Here is a 16,816-nt window from a genome sequence, read left to right on the forward strand (position 1 = left end):
TTTCCCTCCCGTTCCTAGAACCTCTTTTTGCCTTTTGGAATTAGCTATCAATCTGCCAACTCTATTAGCTCGCAAACCAGGACTGAGGTGCTGTCCGACATCAAGCAGCTGACTAGCAATCTAAGCATGCCCCAATCTTCCACACTTCTAACAAAAATCAGATACTCAGTTCCTATTTAAATTGATCCGATATTAAACACCTTCAAGTAGACATGATCCTCAAGCCAGGTTCGGAGGAAAACAAACACCAATCTCCACCTTAATTCGCAAAAAACCTCCTCCTATCCCCAAGTCCTCCACATAAATCAACATCCGCAATTCTTACCAAAAAAACCATTTCTTCTAGCATTTCCTGACTTCATATGATTTGGAACTAAACCATATATTTGTATACGGAATGCAACTCAATTAAAACATAGATCCTCCAATCTTCTCTTCTCATCCCAAACCTTCAGCACAAGGCAGTAATCCATAACAGACCATGGACTAACGTTAGAAAATTTGTCTGCATACCTTTACGAGACACAAAAATAAGCAGGAATCCGTCATCTCCAACGTTGGCAATGGAGAAATTACCCATATCGGCCCAAGCCAAGTCTTCATGATGCTATTGTGCACTGCTGTTTTATCTAGTAGACACGATCTACTATCTCTTCAACATCTAACCAACGGGGATCGTCGGATTCACCATCTCTAGCTTTAAAACTGACTCATCTACCTCTTCTACTTGAAAGACTTAGATGTAGGACGAAACCCTGCAAATCAAGATGGGAAACAAAGTGAGGATGATGAACAGAGTAAGAGAGCAAAAAGAGAAAACGGGAAATGCCAATTATAGATCAAATGTCGCAAAAATGAGGTAGATCCACTGAAAGGGAAATGTAAAGGTGAGGAAACAAAGGTAGGAAATGTAACAGGGGGTGAACGGAGAAGATTAGAGATGCCAAAGAATGAATGTAATCAAAGATCGGATGTAGAAAGAAATGCGGGTGATTGAAGTGACAGGATTGAAGATTGACAGATCCAATCTAAACTGAGCGCCAAGCATACTATGCCTCGAATTGAATTTCATTCCTGCACATTTCCTTCACTATTCTTTAAGGCTTTGAAACCTTAGAACATATTCATAATTCCACCCCAAAATATCCTGATGCGGGAGGTGTATTTTGATAGATTATCAGATTCAATCATACTCTGACGATTGGCCTGCGAACTGGTCTGACTTCAGGTCATGATCTATCTGTAGAATTACATTACGCATGAATCACGAGGAATCGTGAGTTGTAACTTCCAAAGCCCATGCCCAAATAAGAAGACCATGAAGTGAATCGAATGTGTGTGCATTGATAGCTCATCTGATGATTTAGGCTCGACAATCAGTGCTTCAATCGGTCAAAAGCTGATCTTGGATGATTAGTAGGCTGATTTCAAATATGACGGATGGGGCTGAACCTGTAAGAACTAACAGAGACTTTACTTGGTTTTTCAGTGTTTGGTTTTCTAATTATCATTTTCTCTTGTAAATCCTTGTAAAAATTTTGTATGTTTGAGGCTTGTTTTGTTGCTCTTCTCAATATGCTAAAGAATCATTTAAAGATACGCGAGTTCTAGTCTAATTCATTTGAGATACAGCGCACGAAATTGGTGAGTGTCGTCTGCCTCTCTGAACACTCCTGGGACTAAAACTACAAATGAGCGTGTATTCACATCAAAATATATGACCGCAACTTGTAAAGCTTTAAAACAGAAGAGAGTGTAATTTCTTATCTAAAAGGAAATCAAGGTGACATAGGTTTTTTGAAGGCGACCCCCTAAAAATCAATGCCGATAAAGTTAAACTAGATGATGGTATTGCGGCAAAACAAATAGGTACGCATCAGGAAACCATTAAAGAATGCAAATAGTGTCTGTGTTTCACTTTCAAACCAGCAACAGAGGAAGACAATCCCATCTAGAGTGCAGAAGTGACAAAGGACTGCAGTTTCTGATCCTTGACAGTGACAGAGTGATCAAAGAACACCAAGACTGAGTGAAGAAAAAGAAGAAAACAGAGAACAAGAACTTCAGTTCTGAGGTAAGATGTGCATCCATGACTCGGTGAAGAAAGCCTCTTTTTTGGGACCAGTCCAATAAAATTGGGGTCCCACACAAGCTTGTAGTAGCACTTGTTTCCAGAGAGCAGAATCTGGAAGCCCTTTCCACAGGTGCAAGCGAGGATTGATGCCCAAGCAATCACCGATGACCTCCACACTCACAGTTTCTGATTCTCCTGCACGCCTTTGTGCTCAACCTGCTGCGCAATCTGCAAGTTGAAACAATGAAAACATCAGAGTAACAAATCTTTCTCCAAATTCCATGACATTACATGATCATCAGTACAAATGTAAATTCTATGCACATCATATCATACCTCTAGGCTCCGGGTGTTGTCTCGTTCAATCTGGCCGGTCATCCTCTTCGGCTTCGCACATCACATGATTCCACCACTTGCCCATCTCATTCAGGGCAACGCTTCATCCTCTTCAAGTCTCTGCATTGATTTTAAAAGGAAACCCACATTAAAGAAAGACGAGTTCCGAATCAACAAATCAGAACATGCGAGATAACAAAATGAATTTCAATAGCTCTTCACTTGATCTTTATTTCATTCTGTTTCCTAAAGAGTCAAGGCCCGGGAAAGCAAAACTGGGACAATATGCTCTTGTTCCTACTGCTGCACAACACAAGAAAAGTTCCAAATTTGACAAAGAAGAGAGGGAAGAAAACAACTATCATTCATCAGAAGACTAAAAAACAAATCTCCACGACAGTAACTTGAGATTGTTTAAAAGATAAAAAAAAAAAAAAAAAAGCTGAGATTCACAATCAACATGCCTACAACAGATATCAATAAAAACAAAAAAAAATGTATTTTAATGGTCAGAGGGCATTCAAGAAACAGAAAAAATAATGGATCAGAGTTGCCAACAATTGTGACATTCAGATGATCATAACAGAACGACTTTAAGGATTTTTTTCACCAAAAAGAACATCAAGAGGATTGAAAAAGACCGACCCTGAATCAGGACTATCCTCCACGCTGCCATGGCCGCCACTTGGATTGAGCCACTGGGAAAAAGAGGTGATCGTCCCTGGGAATTGGGTGTGGCGTTGGGTCTGGACACCGTCCTCTGTAGCGGAGGCCTCGGGGGGAGGGAGGACGGCGACGAGCTTGCCCTCCCGGGCAAAGGGGTCGTCGCCATTGCCGGATTGACTCCAAACACAAGCTTTGCGGCGACAAAGGGATCGCGCTGTCGACCCCACACCTTCACGATCCCCACTGTTTGAGCTGCAAGAATCCCATTCGCGCTCTTGTGAGCGCCGAGCGGGACTGGATCGGAGTGGTGCGCCGGAGACTGAGGGGAAGCGAGGAGGAGAGGCTGATGTTAAAGCCGCGGAGCGTGTAGTCATTATCCTCCCCGCTCAAGCAGGGGAGCAGCAGGGCCTCTTCTGAGGTTCGAGGCCAGCGGGTGCAGGGAGAAGAGAAGGGAGTCTCCTCCGCTTCGAGGGGCTGGAGCCGCCGCCGCCGCAGCAGAGGACACAGGGTTGGGGCAAAGGGACTCAGGGCGCCCTGTTGGGCTCTACTTCTTCTTTCTCCTTCTTGTTGGGATCGTTCTTGAACCGGGGCATGCTCTCCTTCCGGCGGTTCTTGAGGGTGGGTCCTGATGAGCGAGAAAGCTCATCCTGCGTTCTTCGGCTGCTCTGCTTTTTCTCGCGGCGGGACGAATCTTGAAAATGGTCGTTCACAGTCGCAGACTGATGCGCTTCTCTCTCTCTCTCTCTCTCTCTCTCTCTCTCTCTCTCTGTGTATGATTTCTGAGTATGGAGATGGGATTTGGGAAGGCAGGGAGAGAGAGACAGAGACAGAGAACAGAGGTTTATAAAGCAGGAGCGTTCTGTTTTGGCGCCCAAATCTGGTGGCGATGAGAGGTAGTTATCCGAGTCGTTATTTTCTGAATTTGACATATAGGATCACCCTTTAGAAATGTATTATAATTTTTTGATGATTGGGGTCTTTTTTTTTTATTTATTAAATAGTTGTTCTGTTGACTTTGTAATAGTCATTTATCTGCAAAAAGATTAGCCATAATCCTTTAGTGATCAGTTATTTTACTGATCCTCTAATGTCATTAATTTATTAGATCAAGGGTACCCTGTTTGTCATATGACTTTTTTTCTAATGATCCTCCGACGTCATATATTTATGGAATATGCATTATTATGCCATGGAGTCTTTTTTAAGTAGTTTTTTTTTAATAAAATATTCATGCTCATGGCTAATTCATTTAATAGTTTGTCGATGTGTTAAATTGTAAATAAAATATGTGCCATAGTCTATTTAGATCAGTTTACATCATTTGTTTGTTAAATGAGGGTTATCATATCATGTAATTTTTTCAATAATTTAATATAATCCATTTGTAAAATCGGACAAAATAATTTGTTATATGTGTTTGACACCCTATTCAAATTACTTTGTTCTTATTGATTGTAAAGTGATACAACCAAAATTTTGGAGTTTGTTCTCATAACTATAGAGCAATTGAACCTACCCTGTTGGTAAAAGAGTTGCATGCTGGCCACCCGCAAGGCTAGAGTTCAACTCCCCACCTTTGTCATCTGTGCAACTTACCTGCGCTTGTGGGAGGTGGGTCCCAGCAAAGTCGCCCCGCTTACACCGTCGGGCCACAGCAACTCCCTGATCACCAAAAATAAAAAATAAAAACTATAGAGCAAATAAATTCTACCATAAGTAGGGTTTTATTCATAAGATTCATCAATGATTTTGCTCGTAGTCATATTTGATTATTATATATATACATCGTGTAATAAAAGACAACTCTTTTCTCATTGAATTTACCATTAGATATTTTTTATCTTTTAATATATTCTCTATTTATAAATCTTGTATTATAATTTCTTTTAGGATGACGGGTACTTTTCTTTAATCCTCTCGATATCATTTACTTCTGTCAAATATAGACATGCCATAAAACATATTTCTACATTGTTCGTTCTTATGAGCATCTTAGTTCAATTCTTAGAAAGTTATCTTATTTAGCACAAATTAGTTTATATATATCCATTATTATGTTATAAGTGAGCTATGATGTTACGTGACTTCTTTATCGAATTGTTAATATCATTTACTTAGTGAAATGTATAAAACATTGTGCCATAATTGGTTTCTTTTCAACTTTGAAATAATTAAATCCGCCGCCACGGTCCATTTGTTAACTTGTCAAATAGTGACTAATTTTATTATTTTGTTTTAAGAAATAAAAAAAAGAACATAAACCGTTTGATAAAATTTTTATTTTAAAAAAAATTGCTCTTTAGAATAGGTTTGGAAACAAAATCGAGAAGTATGAAAATAGCTTTGATTCCAAAATAATTCTAAATCAAACCCAACTTATTTTTTTTTTTTTTCTTCTTTTCTCCTTTCTCTCTTCTTCTTCCCCTGCTACCATCTCACGCTATCTGGTCGCCACCACTAGTGACTGGCTAGGCGAACCGACGAGTTCGCCAAAGTCTCACTAGGCCACGAGCCTCAAAATTTCATAGATTTGGGGTGAGGTCAGTCCTGCCCAGGTGGCTAGGTGAGCTCTGCCTCATCGATGGCCACAAGCAAGGTTTGTCGAGCTTGCTTGCACCACCATGGCCAACGACCAGCCACAAAGGAGGAGGAAGAAGAAAAGCAAAAGAAAAAGAAAAAGAAAAAAGAGAAAAATATAGAAAAAAGTATTTAAAAAATTAAAAAGACAAAAAAAAAAAAAATAAGAGTCCAAGTAAACACAATTCTATTTCTAACAATGTATTTTAAATAATTATCAAACGCTTTGAATATTTAGAAATTATTTTCAGAATAAATAAAATAAATCATTTCTAAACGAAAATTAAACTCAAAATAAAATAATTATTAAACGCACCCTTATTAGCTTTTTTTACCACTGTACAATTACATCAACCTTTTACCTTAATTCAAAATATCAATAGAGGTATGCTAAAGTGATCTTGAGAACTAATTTGTTATAGTGCAAAAATAGAATCGACACCTCCATAAATAATATGAGTATCATATCATGCGGGTTCGAGACGTTTTCGCTGAAGTTTATAAAGATCTCGTATATTATATCAGCTAATAACTACATGCAAGATTATTTATATCTGCTCATGCTGAATATTAAATCACATTCATTTAGAAAATTAGAAACTACAAATTATTGACAGCGGCCAGCAAAAGTCCACATAAAACCATGAATCACCGATTTCCCAAGTTCAATAATCTCCAAATGCAAAGGTTGCCAGAAATACAAAGAGCCAATCTGGCCGTCCCAAAAGACTAGTTATAGCCTCATGGGATTTTTAGCTCGCAAAGCAAGGATTATGTACGCAAGTTGCTTCCATATCATAAGGCAAGAGCAAAGAGCTCAATGGAAAATCCCCAAAATCGAAAAAGTACGGTTAACAGTTCAACAAAAGGGGATGGAGATTGGCACAAATACAGGAATGGAAATGCTGGTACAAGTACGAGAGAAGACAAGAATTCTCAGCCATCGTCGGACGGGAGCAAACCTTCCATGCAAGAAGCCATTAAATTCTCATCTCGTGATCAAGTCCACGCAGCTAGTAACTGTAACAGATCCTCTAAATAAAGGGTCCTAAGAAAACTAAGCCCGATGCAGGCATCAGACACATCGTGATCATCACCTGAACTGCTGTCTTCCTCATATAGCTTGTAAACTGAGAGAAGGAAATTCGGATTATGGACCCCACAGAGCTGGCATGTTGCACACAAGAGCTGGTGGCTTGCTCCTCAGTTTCAAACATAACTAGGGCTTGCTTCTTCCCGTTCATCTCAAAAACCTGGTACTAACAATGGCACCGTGCTCCTCCAGGAGGCCACACCTCCTCTTCTGTAATCTCCTGGGGAAAGAGTGGAGAGGTGGATCATCTTAGGAGAGCAACAATACCGTAGTTCTTGCCGCATTACGGTTGAAGTTGTGTTAAGATTCGAATTGCTATACTGTGTGTTTCAGCACCAGGAGTAATGTTCGGATGCTTTGAGAAATTAACCTCCACCTGGCTTCACCAAAAAAGCATGGCCCCCTACAGCTCACATAATAGCTCCCAGATTATTGACAAACCTCTATAATAACTGATGCAAAATAATGAGAAAGTACACATGGAAATGATTCACCTCAGGAAGAGAGAGCTCTCAATCGAATTCAGGCAAACACAATTACATTAAATTAAAGCTGCCAGAGACCAACTTGATCAACTTCAGAAGCAACTAATGCTCATTCTGGCAAAGAAAGTGTTTTTTAAATATTATCTGTATGTTTGGGTTATTTTTATTAAGGCTACTTGACAGCAAAAATGCACAAAAAGTAAGCTCTGACAGCCATAAAACATGTGCAGCAGATTATAACACTGAGAATTCAAATTCTTCACAAAAGTGTTCTCTCCATGGCCAAAACTCGTTGATCTACCAAGTCTTATTTTTGCCAAAGAAACTCCATCATGTGGACCGTTGAGCAATTGTGAGAGTAAATTACCGGCATTCTGACATACTTCCACGGAACATAAGTTCATCAATCTGTGAAACTATTGAGATCTTCGCTCGAGGCCATGCATAGTGTCAAATAGGCTTCTTAGGTGGTTAAATTATAGATCCAATATACTCACACCACTGAAATCTATCCAGTGCATGATTTCTGTGATTCTGAGACCTGAAGGTGGAATGCACGCTATCATTTAAAACTGTTTTACATATTCCATATGCAACACAGCCCCAAAGTCAACACACCTCAATCTACAGTCCAATAGCAGCTGGGGAGAAAAATGTTTCCTTCATCCAAGGAAACCCAGAGGGAAGGATAATAATAAACCAAAAACATCAAATAAAAAAGACTAAATTAAAACCATGGCGGCAAAAGATCATCCTACATCAACCATGTGGAAGAGAGATACAACTATTAAGATCCAGGGAGAAGAAGTATTTGCTCTATCCTATAACTAGGAGGGTTCTAGAAAAGAATTTTCATCTTTGTCTTTAACAGCACAAGTGCAGTTGATAAGTTTATCAGATCTAACCTTTAGAAAGTGTACTGCTAATTCAGCCTTGAAGCCATCACCCATCTGAACAAGTGCATGATTCTTATTTCAAGAAGCTTAATCCTGACAATATTTCCATAAAGAGAAAAAAAGGTTGAAAAGCTTGTCCTCGTCTATTCCCTGAAACATAAGAAATTGTGTTTTTAATGGTCCAATATGAATCACTTTACAAGCTACCAAAGCATGCGGCAAAGTCAAGAAAGTACTACATCAGGATTAAGATTGAGACGAGGACAGTAATAATCATCATTTGTCCCACTAACTCCGGGGGGTAAGCCCTCCTGCAAAAGGCAGCTGCAATTGCTGCATTGGGCACCTAGATGAGAGGAATAGGAGACAAAGTCAATGCATCACCAAAATTTCTAGAAGCACAAAATACATAGACGCATATCAGAAGAGAGATCAGATAATGTCACAACAACATGATGGGGTTGCTGCAGGCTGTCAGTCCAGTGGTTTCAAGACAACGAAACTATTTTTTGTTGCTGGCTTTTTCTTTTACTCCATGAAACCCCAACCTTCTCCAAAGTCAGTCTTTTTTATAATTCCATGCAAGAAGTTCCAACCTTTATCCATGTTAAACCTTCTCCACCCCCAACCAACCAAACCTGCCGCCCGGGGAGGAAAGGGGGGTGGCAGGCATGGGGCCAAACCTGAAAAAGAAAGGTACTCCTCTCATGAAAAGATGCTCTGTGTAAGTGTGTGTCCAATGATCAAATTCAGACCAAATAAAAGAACAAGGATCATGCTGACACTCACAAAGTTCAAGGGTTGTTTATTCATTATTTTACTCACACTTAAAAGATGCTACTGTCAATCAAGTGCACGGTGAAAACACATTTTTTATGCATCATGCCAAGAATTCAATGAGAGAGAAGAGTGATAAAAAGAAAAAACAAACATTCAAAGATTTGGAATAATACCTACAATTGTACACAACTACCATAAAAAGAAAGTTATCTTGAATATATCATAGCTCACCTGTGGAAAAGGACTGAGTGACCACCAGAGCAGAAAAGAAAGAAGAAAGAAAGTTCATGTTAGTGAATGGCAGGCATCAGCAGTGAAGAATAGTCTGTAACTGACCCTCTTAAAAAAGGCTTACCTGTACGCTGGCTCCAGAAGCTGGAAAGGATACATACCTCCAGCATCCCTATCCAGCTGCTGTACCATGACCAAAGACATATTTTCAGTATCACAAGAGTTTCAGATTAAAAGAGCAAAAAGAACAGCAGGAAACGACCAGACATACTTGTGATGATCTGCCTCTCTGTCTGCAGGCAGATTTGATTTGTAAAATCCCTGTGGAAAAAGATGAACCACAAATGATGAAATCAACAAATATGTAAAATTAACACCCCCAATGCTACTGTGTTACCTTGACCGTTCATTGTTTGAAGTTCACTTGCAGCTCATCAAGACTGCAAAAGAAGTGGCTAAATTTAATAAATCAGAAATCGAGGGAAACAAACACAAGCAATGAATAGCCTGTTGGCCAGAAATGTCAAACAGAGAATATTAAAACTTGAACTAGGGATTTGGACATACTTAGAGTACTGGATATCCAGCTGACAACAACCATCATAAATATTACGTCCCTGCGGCGTCAAGAATTAATTCTACCATTAGAAGCAAGTGAAGCGCCACAAGATGCCCTTACCAAGGACTGCAACAATAAGGGACTTATAAATACCTGAAGAGCAGGTTATAGCTGAGACAGCACTCTGTCGTGATTGATACTGGATAAGGGCTTGAAAACCTAAGAATATAAAACCAAAATATTTATCTCTACCTATAATTTGTTGACACATGCATATACTGTCTACTATAGGGGCTAGATCAACAAATAATGATAACAAGTGACATAGATAATATGCCTCCTTTCGACTAAATGCATTGCAGATGCGCATGAAGAACTAGCAGATCAAAGTGGGACTAACGAACACATCGCGTGGAAAACTCATAGGGTTATTTAGTACTGTGATTGCCCAAAAAGATAAGTTCAGGCACAACCACTTAGATAAGTATCATCCATCTGACTAAAGTACAACGACAGGAGAAAGAATGCAGAGAGAGAGAGAGAGAGAGAGGGGAGAGAGAGAGAGAGAGAAACTTGTAGAAGCTGACCAGCTGACTTCTGAAAGGTGACAATCTTCTCTACAAAATCCATAAAGGAGAAAACACTTGATGCAGCACTTCCACCGTTATAGGGTATAGCATGTGATGTATAGTTACTAAGACAATTCGATTTGGCTGTGCATCCCAAGTGTACCAAGTAGACCAACATAGAGAAAGAAGAGAGAAGAGAATAAATAGAAAAGAATAGCAGAAAAGAAGCAGCACCACAAAAGATTATTTATGAATGTCCTACACGAAACATTGTTCGTAACAAGCTCTCTATCGAAAGCATTTATGACAGATTTTGGAAAGACAAGGAATGCGAGTTGAACAAAGTTATCAAGTCTTCAACATCAAATTTATTAAATTTTTAAGTGGAGTTGCATCTAGGCAACTTCATAAGGCAGAGCTCATTATCTCATCATACATACCTCGTTAATCTATTTGAAGAAGGATTCGAATACAAATTATTAGTAACTGAAATCACCAGATTCCAGTTACAAAGATGACAATTTTCCAAGAAACATGAGATAAGCAAAAAAAAAAAGCAAAGCATGCTTAGTACAATGTCCAACAATTACTTATCAGCAAACCTATACTCAGCTCTACCTCTGAAATCTGCTCTATTCTGTGATGCAGTAGCTAGTTCATAATGATGCAATACAGTGATCAAAGTTCTAAGAAAGGAACAAAGAAAGCTGAAATAACCTTATACTGCTGATTGATGCCACAATTCACCATAATCTGACCATTAACTATGACATTAGAAAAGGGTCAATCTTTGTTGATGCTCGGGAAAGGGTACAAATTTCCACCAAACTTAGCTCCCTTCCAGAGAAATTTGGTCTAGTGTCCACCCTCCAGGAATGGATAATTAATAAGGATTGGAAATAACTACTGAAACTAGAGAAGTATAAAAACGTCAAAATACGATCCTGAAAGACATTAATATTATCCAGGAGTTTTCCCATAATAGCCCTTCAGATGAGGTAAGTCCTTGTTCTCAACATATTATTTGATCTATGTATTTACATATTATTTGTGGAACAGCTTTTAATATTTGAACTCTTTACAGCTGGATATTGGCCGAAATCTAACCGTATAATTTCATCCCTCCATCTATCTTTTGCCCTTAACCATCCCTTGATCCATCTAAAAAGTTGATCAAGTACATCAAAATCCTACATGCAAAGGTAAACAATTCCTACCCAAGAGACACCAAACCTTGGGGCAGTTGACAGCTTCTCCGCTGCCAAAATCGCACTGATGAAATTGCTACGTTGTTTTTAACAGAAATATTGTCTTTTCGTCACTCAACCGAATGAATGATTAAGTTTTATAAAGCTACAAGTTATGCTACTTGTATTGTGTTCAGCCAGGCTACTTAAAATTGATAAATTCCAGGAAAATGGCCATGCAGCCCATCTACAGGCAAGAAGTTAGGGATAAGAAATTGATTTTCTACATCTGATAAATAGACACAGATAGCATAGACCCAGAAAGATCACAAAAGATAAACTGCAGAAGTCTATCGAGTACAGCCATACTGATGTTTGCCATTCTACTCTGATTCCAATAAAAACTCTTAGCCCACAAAAAAGATGTTGCTAAAAGATGCTAACTCAAATCAATTAAATAACCAAAGTACACAGTAAACTGCAAAAGGAAAAAAAAAAAGCACATGACCTCATCTCCTCGACCTGAGTGTTCTGATCCACACAGTAGTCAATTCTTGATGGGATGAAAATTGGACATACACATTCCTACCCCTAAATTAAGAAAAATAGCACTTCAAGTTGTTTATTATGACTATGGAAAATGCATATCATTGTAAAAAGAAGGAAAATGAGGTTTCTCTCAATAATCACCAGAGCAGGCAAAAAGAAAGTTCATATGTCAGGGGAAAAAAAGGCCTCGTTGATACCAGAATTACCATACCTGATTGCTGGCTGGACATTGCTGTAAACCTGCATAGCATTGATAGCAGATGGTACATCCTGCATTTGGAGGAGCTGCAGAAGCCAACGGTCAGCAGTGGCATCTTTTAGCTTTAAAGGAAAATGGACAATTCCCAGAGCCATATCTAACAGTAGTCAGACCTGGATTCTTTTGCGGAGCACATGTTTAGTAATGACTCCAAGCGGCTGAAGAGCTGAAGCAAATCGTTCTGAGCGACAAATGGCAACATATTAGCAATCGACATTTACTCTAATTTATATACAATCGACCACAAATCTTACAAAATTGCTAGGCATCCTCTTTGAAAAATTCCGTTAAAAACTTGACAGCAGATACCACAAGACACCCTTAGTCAAAACATCCAAAATACATGCAGAAATACACACCCAAAACTACGGATGAAAATGTCTCCTATATATTCGTCCCTTCTAAAGAAACAAAAGAAAATCATTCTCGACTTCAACTGCCATTAGGCGTCAGACGTACAGCCACGAAAAAAATCAATCTCGCGTGCGTGTCTACGGCGAAAAAGCAAGACTTCGGAAATCTCTGACCCACGTTGCGAATGTGAATCACCTTGGAAGCCTCGGCCATCGTTTCACCCACCTGAAACCACAACCGCCCGTCACGCACGAGAAAAAGGAAAAATCGCGACTTTTCCAGTCGACGCGGCAACGATGCGATCGAACGCCGTCCTAAACCCGAGACCCCGGCGACAGCTCCGCCGCGGCGAGACTCCGATTTCCACAAGCAGAGGAGGCATTGACATAAAGGACAAAAGGAAAAAAAGATCGCGCAGACATCAGGAGCGATTGACGAAGGCCTTCCCCGGCGCCCGGCTGGAAACCAATAGGGAATCAGAACGAGCCGACGAGGCGGGGCGGCGGGCATACTTACCGGCGATTCCTTGAGGGGTGCCGGTGGAAATGCGAAGGCGAGCGAGAGAGGGAGGGAGGGAGAGGGAGAGGGAGAGGAGGGAGTGGATCGAAGTTAAGCAGAGCTTTAGGCTCTGGTCACGTACGGCTTGGCTGGTGGAGAGGGCTCTTGCGGAAGGAGAAGATGATGACATCGGAGTGAGAGAAAAGCCCTAAATTCGCCATTTTTAACGGTCCTTCTTCCCTCCACGCTCTCGACTCGAGAAGCAGACCACACCCCCGCTCTCTCCTCCTTTTTTCTTTTTTTTACTTTTCTTTTCAGATCATTAGTGGGAATTTTTTTTTAAAATTTGTGTTGTTTTGATTTTGTTTTTACTTCTTCTCGTCATTTTTTGAGTTCGAAGGAAAGATAATTTTTTTTTTCGAATGCCATATATCTCGAATTTAAATTGTTGTATGTCACAATTAGAATGTCATTTTTTATTGACATATTTTTAATTAGTAAATAGGTCATAATCGAGTTTAGGGCAATAAATCTCAAAGTAATATGATTGTTAAAAATGATTTACAAATTTTTAGATCTAATCTATTTAAAACTCTCTCGCCCCATTTGATTTTGTGCTCATTTGATCTACACTCTCACCTTGACTTGGATATATTCTTAAATTGTGTTAATTTTAGCAATATTAGTTAGGATAAATATGATTTGATCGGATATTGGCCACTATATTTGTATTGCATTAAAAACACACACATGCTGACCAACCTGTGCTTTTGCTTTTGTTAGCAAAGAGAAAATAAATAGTCATTTCGAAAAAGTGGATGATTATAATATATATGATAATGAAAAAGTAATTTTATGGAAGTACTGGTTATAAGTAATTACTGGTTACACGACAAAATTTTAATTGGATATTCGTGGAGATTATAAAAACAAATTACGGGAACTTTCATCCTCAATACAAAAAATGCAGGCGCCAACTTTGGGCTTTATAGACATGTGATTTCTTTTTAAAAAATATCTTTTGCCTAAAGACAATTATTTTCAATTATTTTCACTTATTTTTCCGGTTAAGTTTCTTACGATACTAATTGCGAATTAAATCGAAACGATTAATTCCGAACCTAGCCCAAAATCACAATCTCATTTCTTAATCCGGGGCCACGGCTTGGCGACCTTCCCAATTTCTAACTTTCCAAGTGGGACATTTCGTACCCGAAAATGAAAATGTCGGACTTTTCTAGGGGAAATCCGGGAATAATTTCCTTTTGAGGGCTCCGAAAAGAGGAAAAGCGAAAGTCAAAAGGACGCCGTTCGAAAAAACTCCCTCTTTCGGGAAATCAGTACGCGAGCGCCATCCAGATTTTAAACCCTCGAGAGAGTTCGCGAACAGAGTGAAAAATGGCGCCCGATCATCACCGCCAGCACCACCACCACCACGCATCGGCCGATCAGCTGGTGAATCTCTTCCGCAAATCCGACCACGACCTCACCGTGATCCATCACCGGCTCGAGAGGGAGTTCCGTCAGATTTATCCCGACGACGTGAGGAATTCCGTCTCTCCTCTTCTCGATTCCGCTTTCGTACTTCGCGGCAATCGACGTATTTTCGGGGATTGAAGTCCCTGGATAGTTGTTATAGAGAAATTTTTAGTTCTGTTCTTTTAGTTTTTTGTCTGGATTTGTACAGAAAAGTGGAGTCGTTTTTCGTGTTGTGCAGGCGAATCCGTTGAAGCTGGTTTCCAGGATCAAGAAGGTGCTGGATGACGTGTCGACCTTGAAAGATCAATGCCAGGAACTTCTAGTGGCCAAACAGGTGCGTTCCTTCTTCATTTCGATATGTTTTGAATTCCGATCTGATTTTGAGATGCTTTGAGGGTTTGGGTATGTCGACTCGAACATTTATTCCCCAGTTTGTTTGCTAAGGATCTACAATTCGCACGTCAAGTTATCCGTATGGTTGTAACTTTGTAATGTCGGCTTTAATAAATACCGCTGATGCAATATTTCGTGTACAAGCATTTTGTGATATCATCTAGTTATAACTGGATTTGGCTTTCGACTATGGTGGCTATGCTATCTGAAATTTTACGGGATGCCACGCAATTCACATCTGAGACTATTGTAGAAATGCCGAACCAAAACCTGTCTTAATTGGTTGATATTGCATGGGCTCTTAGCCTAGGTTCTGATAATTAGCAAGGCGTTTTAAGTCCAGTGGACAAATTTGTGAATTTAAGCCTGGGAGTGGAATTTTCAGCTCAATCATAGGTGAGAAGTCATTGGAGGTAAAGGACCAATTGGACTGTGTATCACATCACTCTTCTGTACCAGTAAGGTTCAAGGTTCAAAACCATCCGAGGACCTCGAAATGGAGAAGGAAATTGACTTGGGATTATTCTTCCATTCTCCAAACCTATCCTAGGTTAAGGAGGAGAGCTGGATGCACTGCATCAACTATAACAACCTGTTCTGTAATGCAGCTGCTATTGAAATGCTAACTGGCAATAAGCATCTTTTAGCCAAGTGAATTCAAAGTTTCACATGATAAATTTTCTCTGGATCAGGGCAGAAAAGGAAAAGATCACAGCTGCAAATGCAAGGGATTCACATTTCATAGTTTATGCTGTCCACAAAGCTCAATGAATGGGAAAACTCTTCGAATTAATAGATATAAACAACAATACCCGAGCCTTATGCCTCTGAGTGGTGTTAGTTATTTGGATCCTTTTATGACATTCCACTTTGAGTTGTGCTTATAATTATTTCTTTGTTTAGTAATTTAAGCACATGGACATTGGTAGACCCATCTGTCATTTTTGCGGTTACCCTCGTTATGATTTTGAATTTCATCTTCTGACTGATCATTTTCATGACAACTGCCAAAATATACCTGAGCCATGTAGGAGAATACTCACTAGGCTGACCTTGGCACCTCACCAAATATGAACATTGACGATTTGGACCAGCCCCTACTTCAATGTCTTTGTTTCTATGTGTGTCTGTTTGAGAGAGAGGAGGATGTGCTCTTGTTACTTCATATCATTCATTTGAACCTGCAGGACTTAATTGACCAGGCACGGACAACTCTTGTTGGAAATAGAAGCTTAATCAGGAAGATGCAAGCATCTGTCTCAATTCCTTGACGAGTGATTCTGAAGATCCCGCATATGCCAACTTTAACCAGGTTTCCATCATTCTTATGATGCTCTGGAAGATTTACTCAGTTTTAAGCTCTAACAAAGGATAAACTATGCTACTGATAAAAGTCCAGAAAATTTAGATAGAAGGTATGCACTACATTATGAAATATGAAGGACTGGGTCGTCACATATTTAATCACTTTTTCCCAGACTTCACTATTCCATGCTTTTTAGAAAAAAAAATTGTGGTGCTTAACATATTTAATTCAATGTTACTATTTTTCCGAAAACTTCTAAAGCTCAAGAGTCCAAAATTTGATTTCAGTTGGCTTGACGCTCTGGCCAATTATCTTTCTGCATATTTAACTGAAAGAAGCTAAATTGAGAGAGCGTCAAAATATTGGTCTGATTGACAGAAATGTTTATCTCAAGTACAATTGAGGATACCGATGATCCCATTAGATCATACTGTATGTTGCATTCCACTGATTATAGTCAATGAATGGAAGAAATCAAATTCATCAGCTCAACTATTTAGTGACCTCTGGAGCTCTTAATGCTGG

General features: G+C 39.4%; 1 protein-coding gene and 1 pseudogene across 1 annotated transcript; one reads left to right on the top strand and one right to left on the bottom strand.

Annotated features, from left to right (window-relative positions):
• Positions 1–2,251: 2,251 nt before the first annotated feature.
• Positions 2,252–12,835, bottom strand: LOC120293934 (annotated as a pseudogene).
• A 1,666-nt stretch (positions 12,836–14,501) lies between these two features.
• On the top strand, positions 14,502–16,810 carry LOC120294141 (spindle and kinetochore-associated protein 2-like). The gene is made up of 3 exons (XM_039314134.1): positions 14,502–14,655; positions 14,831–14,926; positions 16,173–16,810. Exons 1-3 carry the CDS (start codon positions 14,512–14,514, stop codon positions 16,254–16,256), a joined length of 324 nt encoding a protein of 107 aa, XP_039170068.1. The 5' UTR covers positions 14,502–14,511; the 3' UTR covers positions 16,257–16,810.
• Positions 16,811–16,816: the final 6 nt, after the last annotated feature.

This window comes from Eucalyptus grandis, chromosome 5, assembly GCF_016545825.1.
Source record: "Eucalyptus grandis isolate ANBG69807.140 chromosome 5, ASM1654582v1, whole genome shotgun sequence".
Classification (NCBI taxonomy): Eukaryota; Viridiplantae; Streptophyta; class Magnoliopsida; order Myrtales; family Myrtaceae; genus Eucalyptus; species Eucalyptus grandis.

Coding starts and splice junctions, on each gene's coding strand:
- LOC120294141 (XM_039314134.1), top strand. CDS start 14,512: ATGGCGCCCGATCATCACCGCCAGCACCACCACCACCACGCATCGGCC. Junction 14,656..14,830: donor GTCAGATTTATCCCGACGAC/GTGAGGAATTCC, acceptor CGTGTTGTGCAG/GCGAATCCGTTGAAGCTGGT. Junction 14,927..16,172: donor AACTTCTAGTGGCCAAACAG/GTGCGTTCCTTC, acceptor TTGAACCTGCAG/GACTTAATTGACCAGGCACG.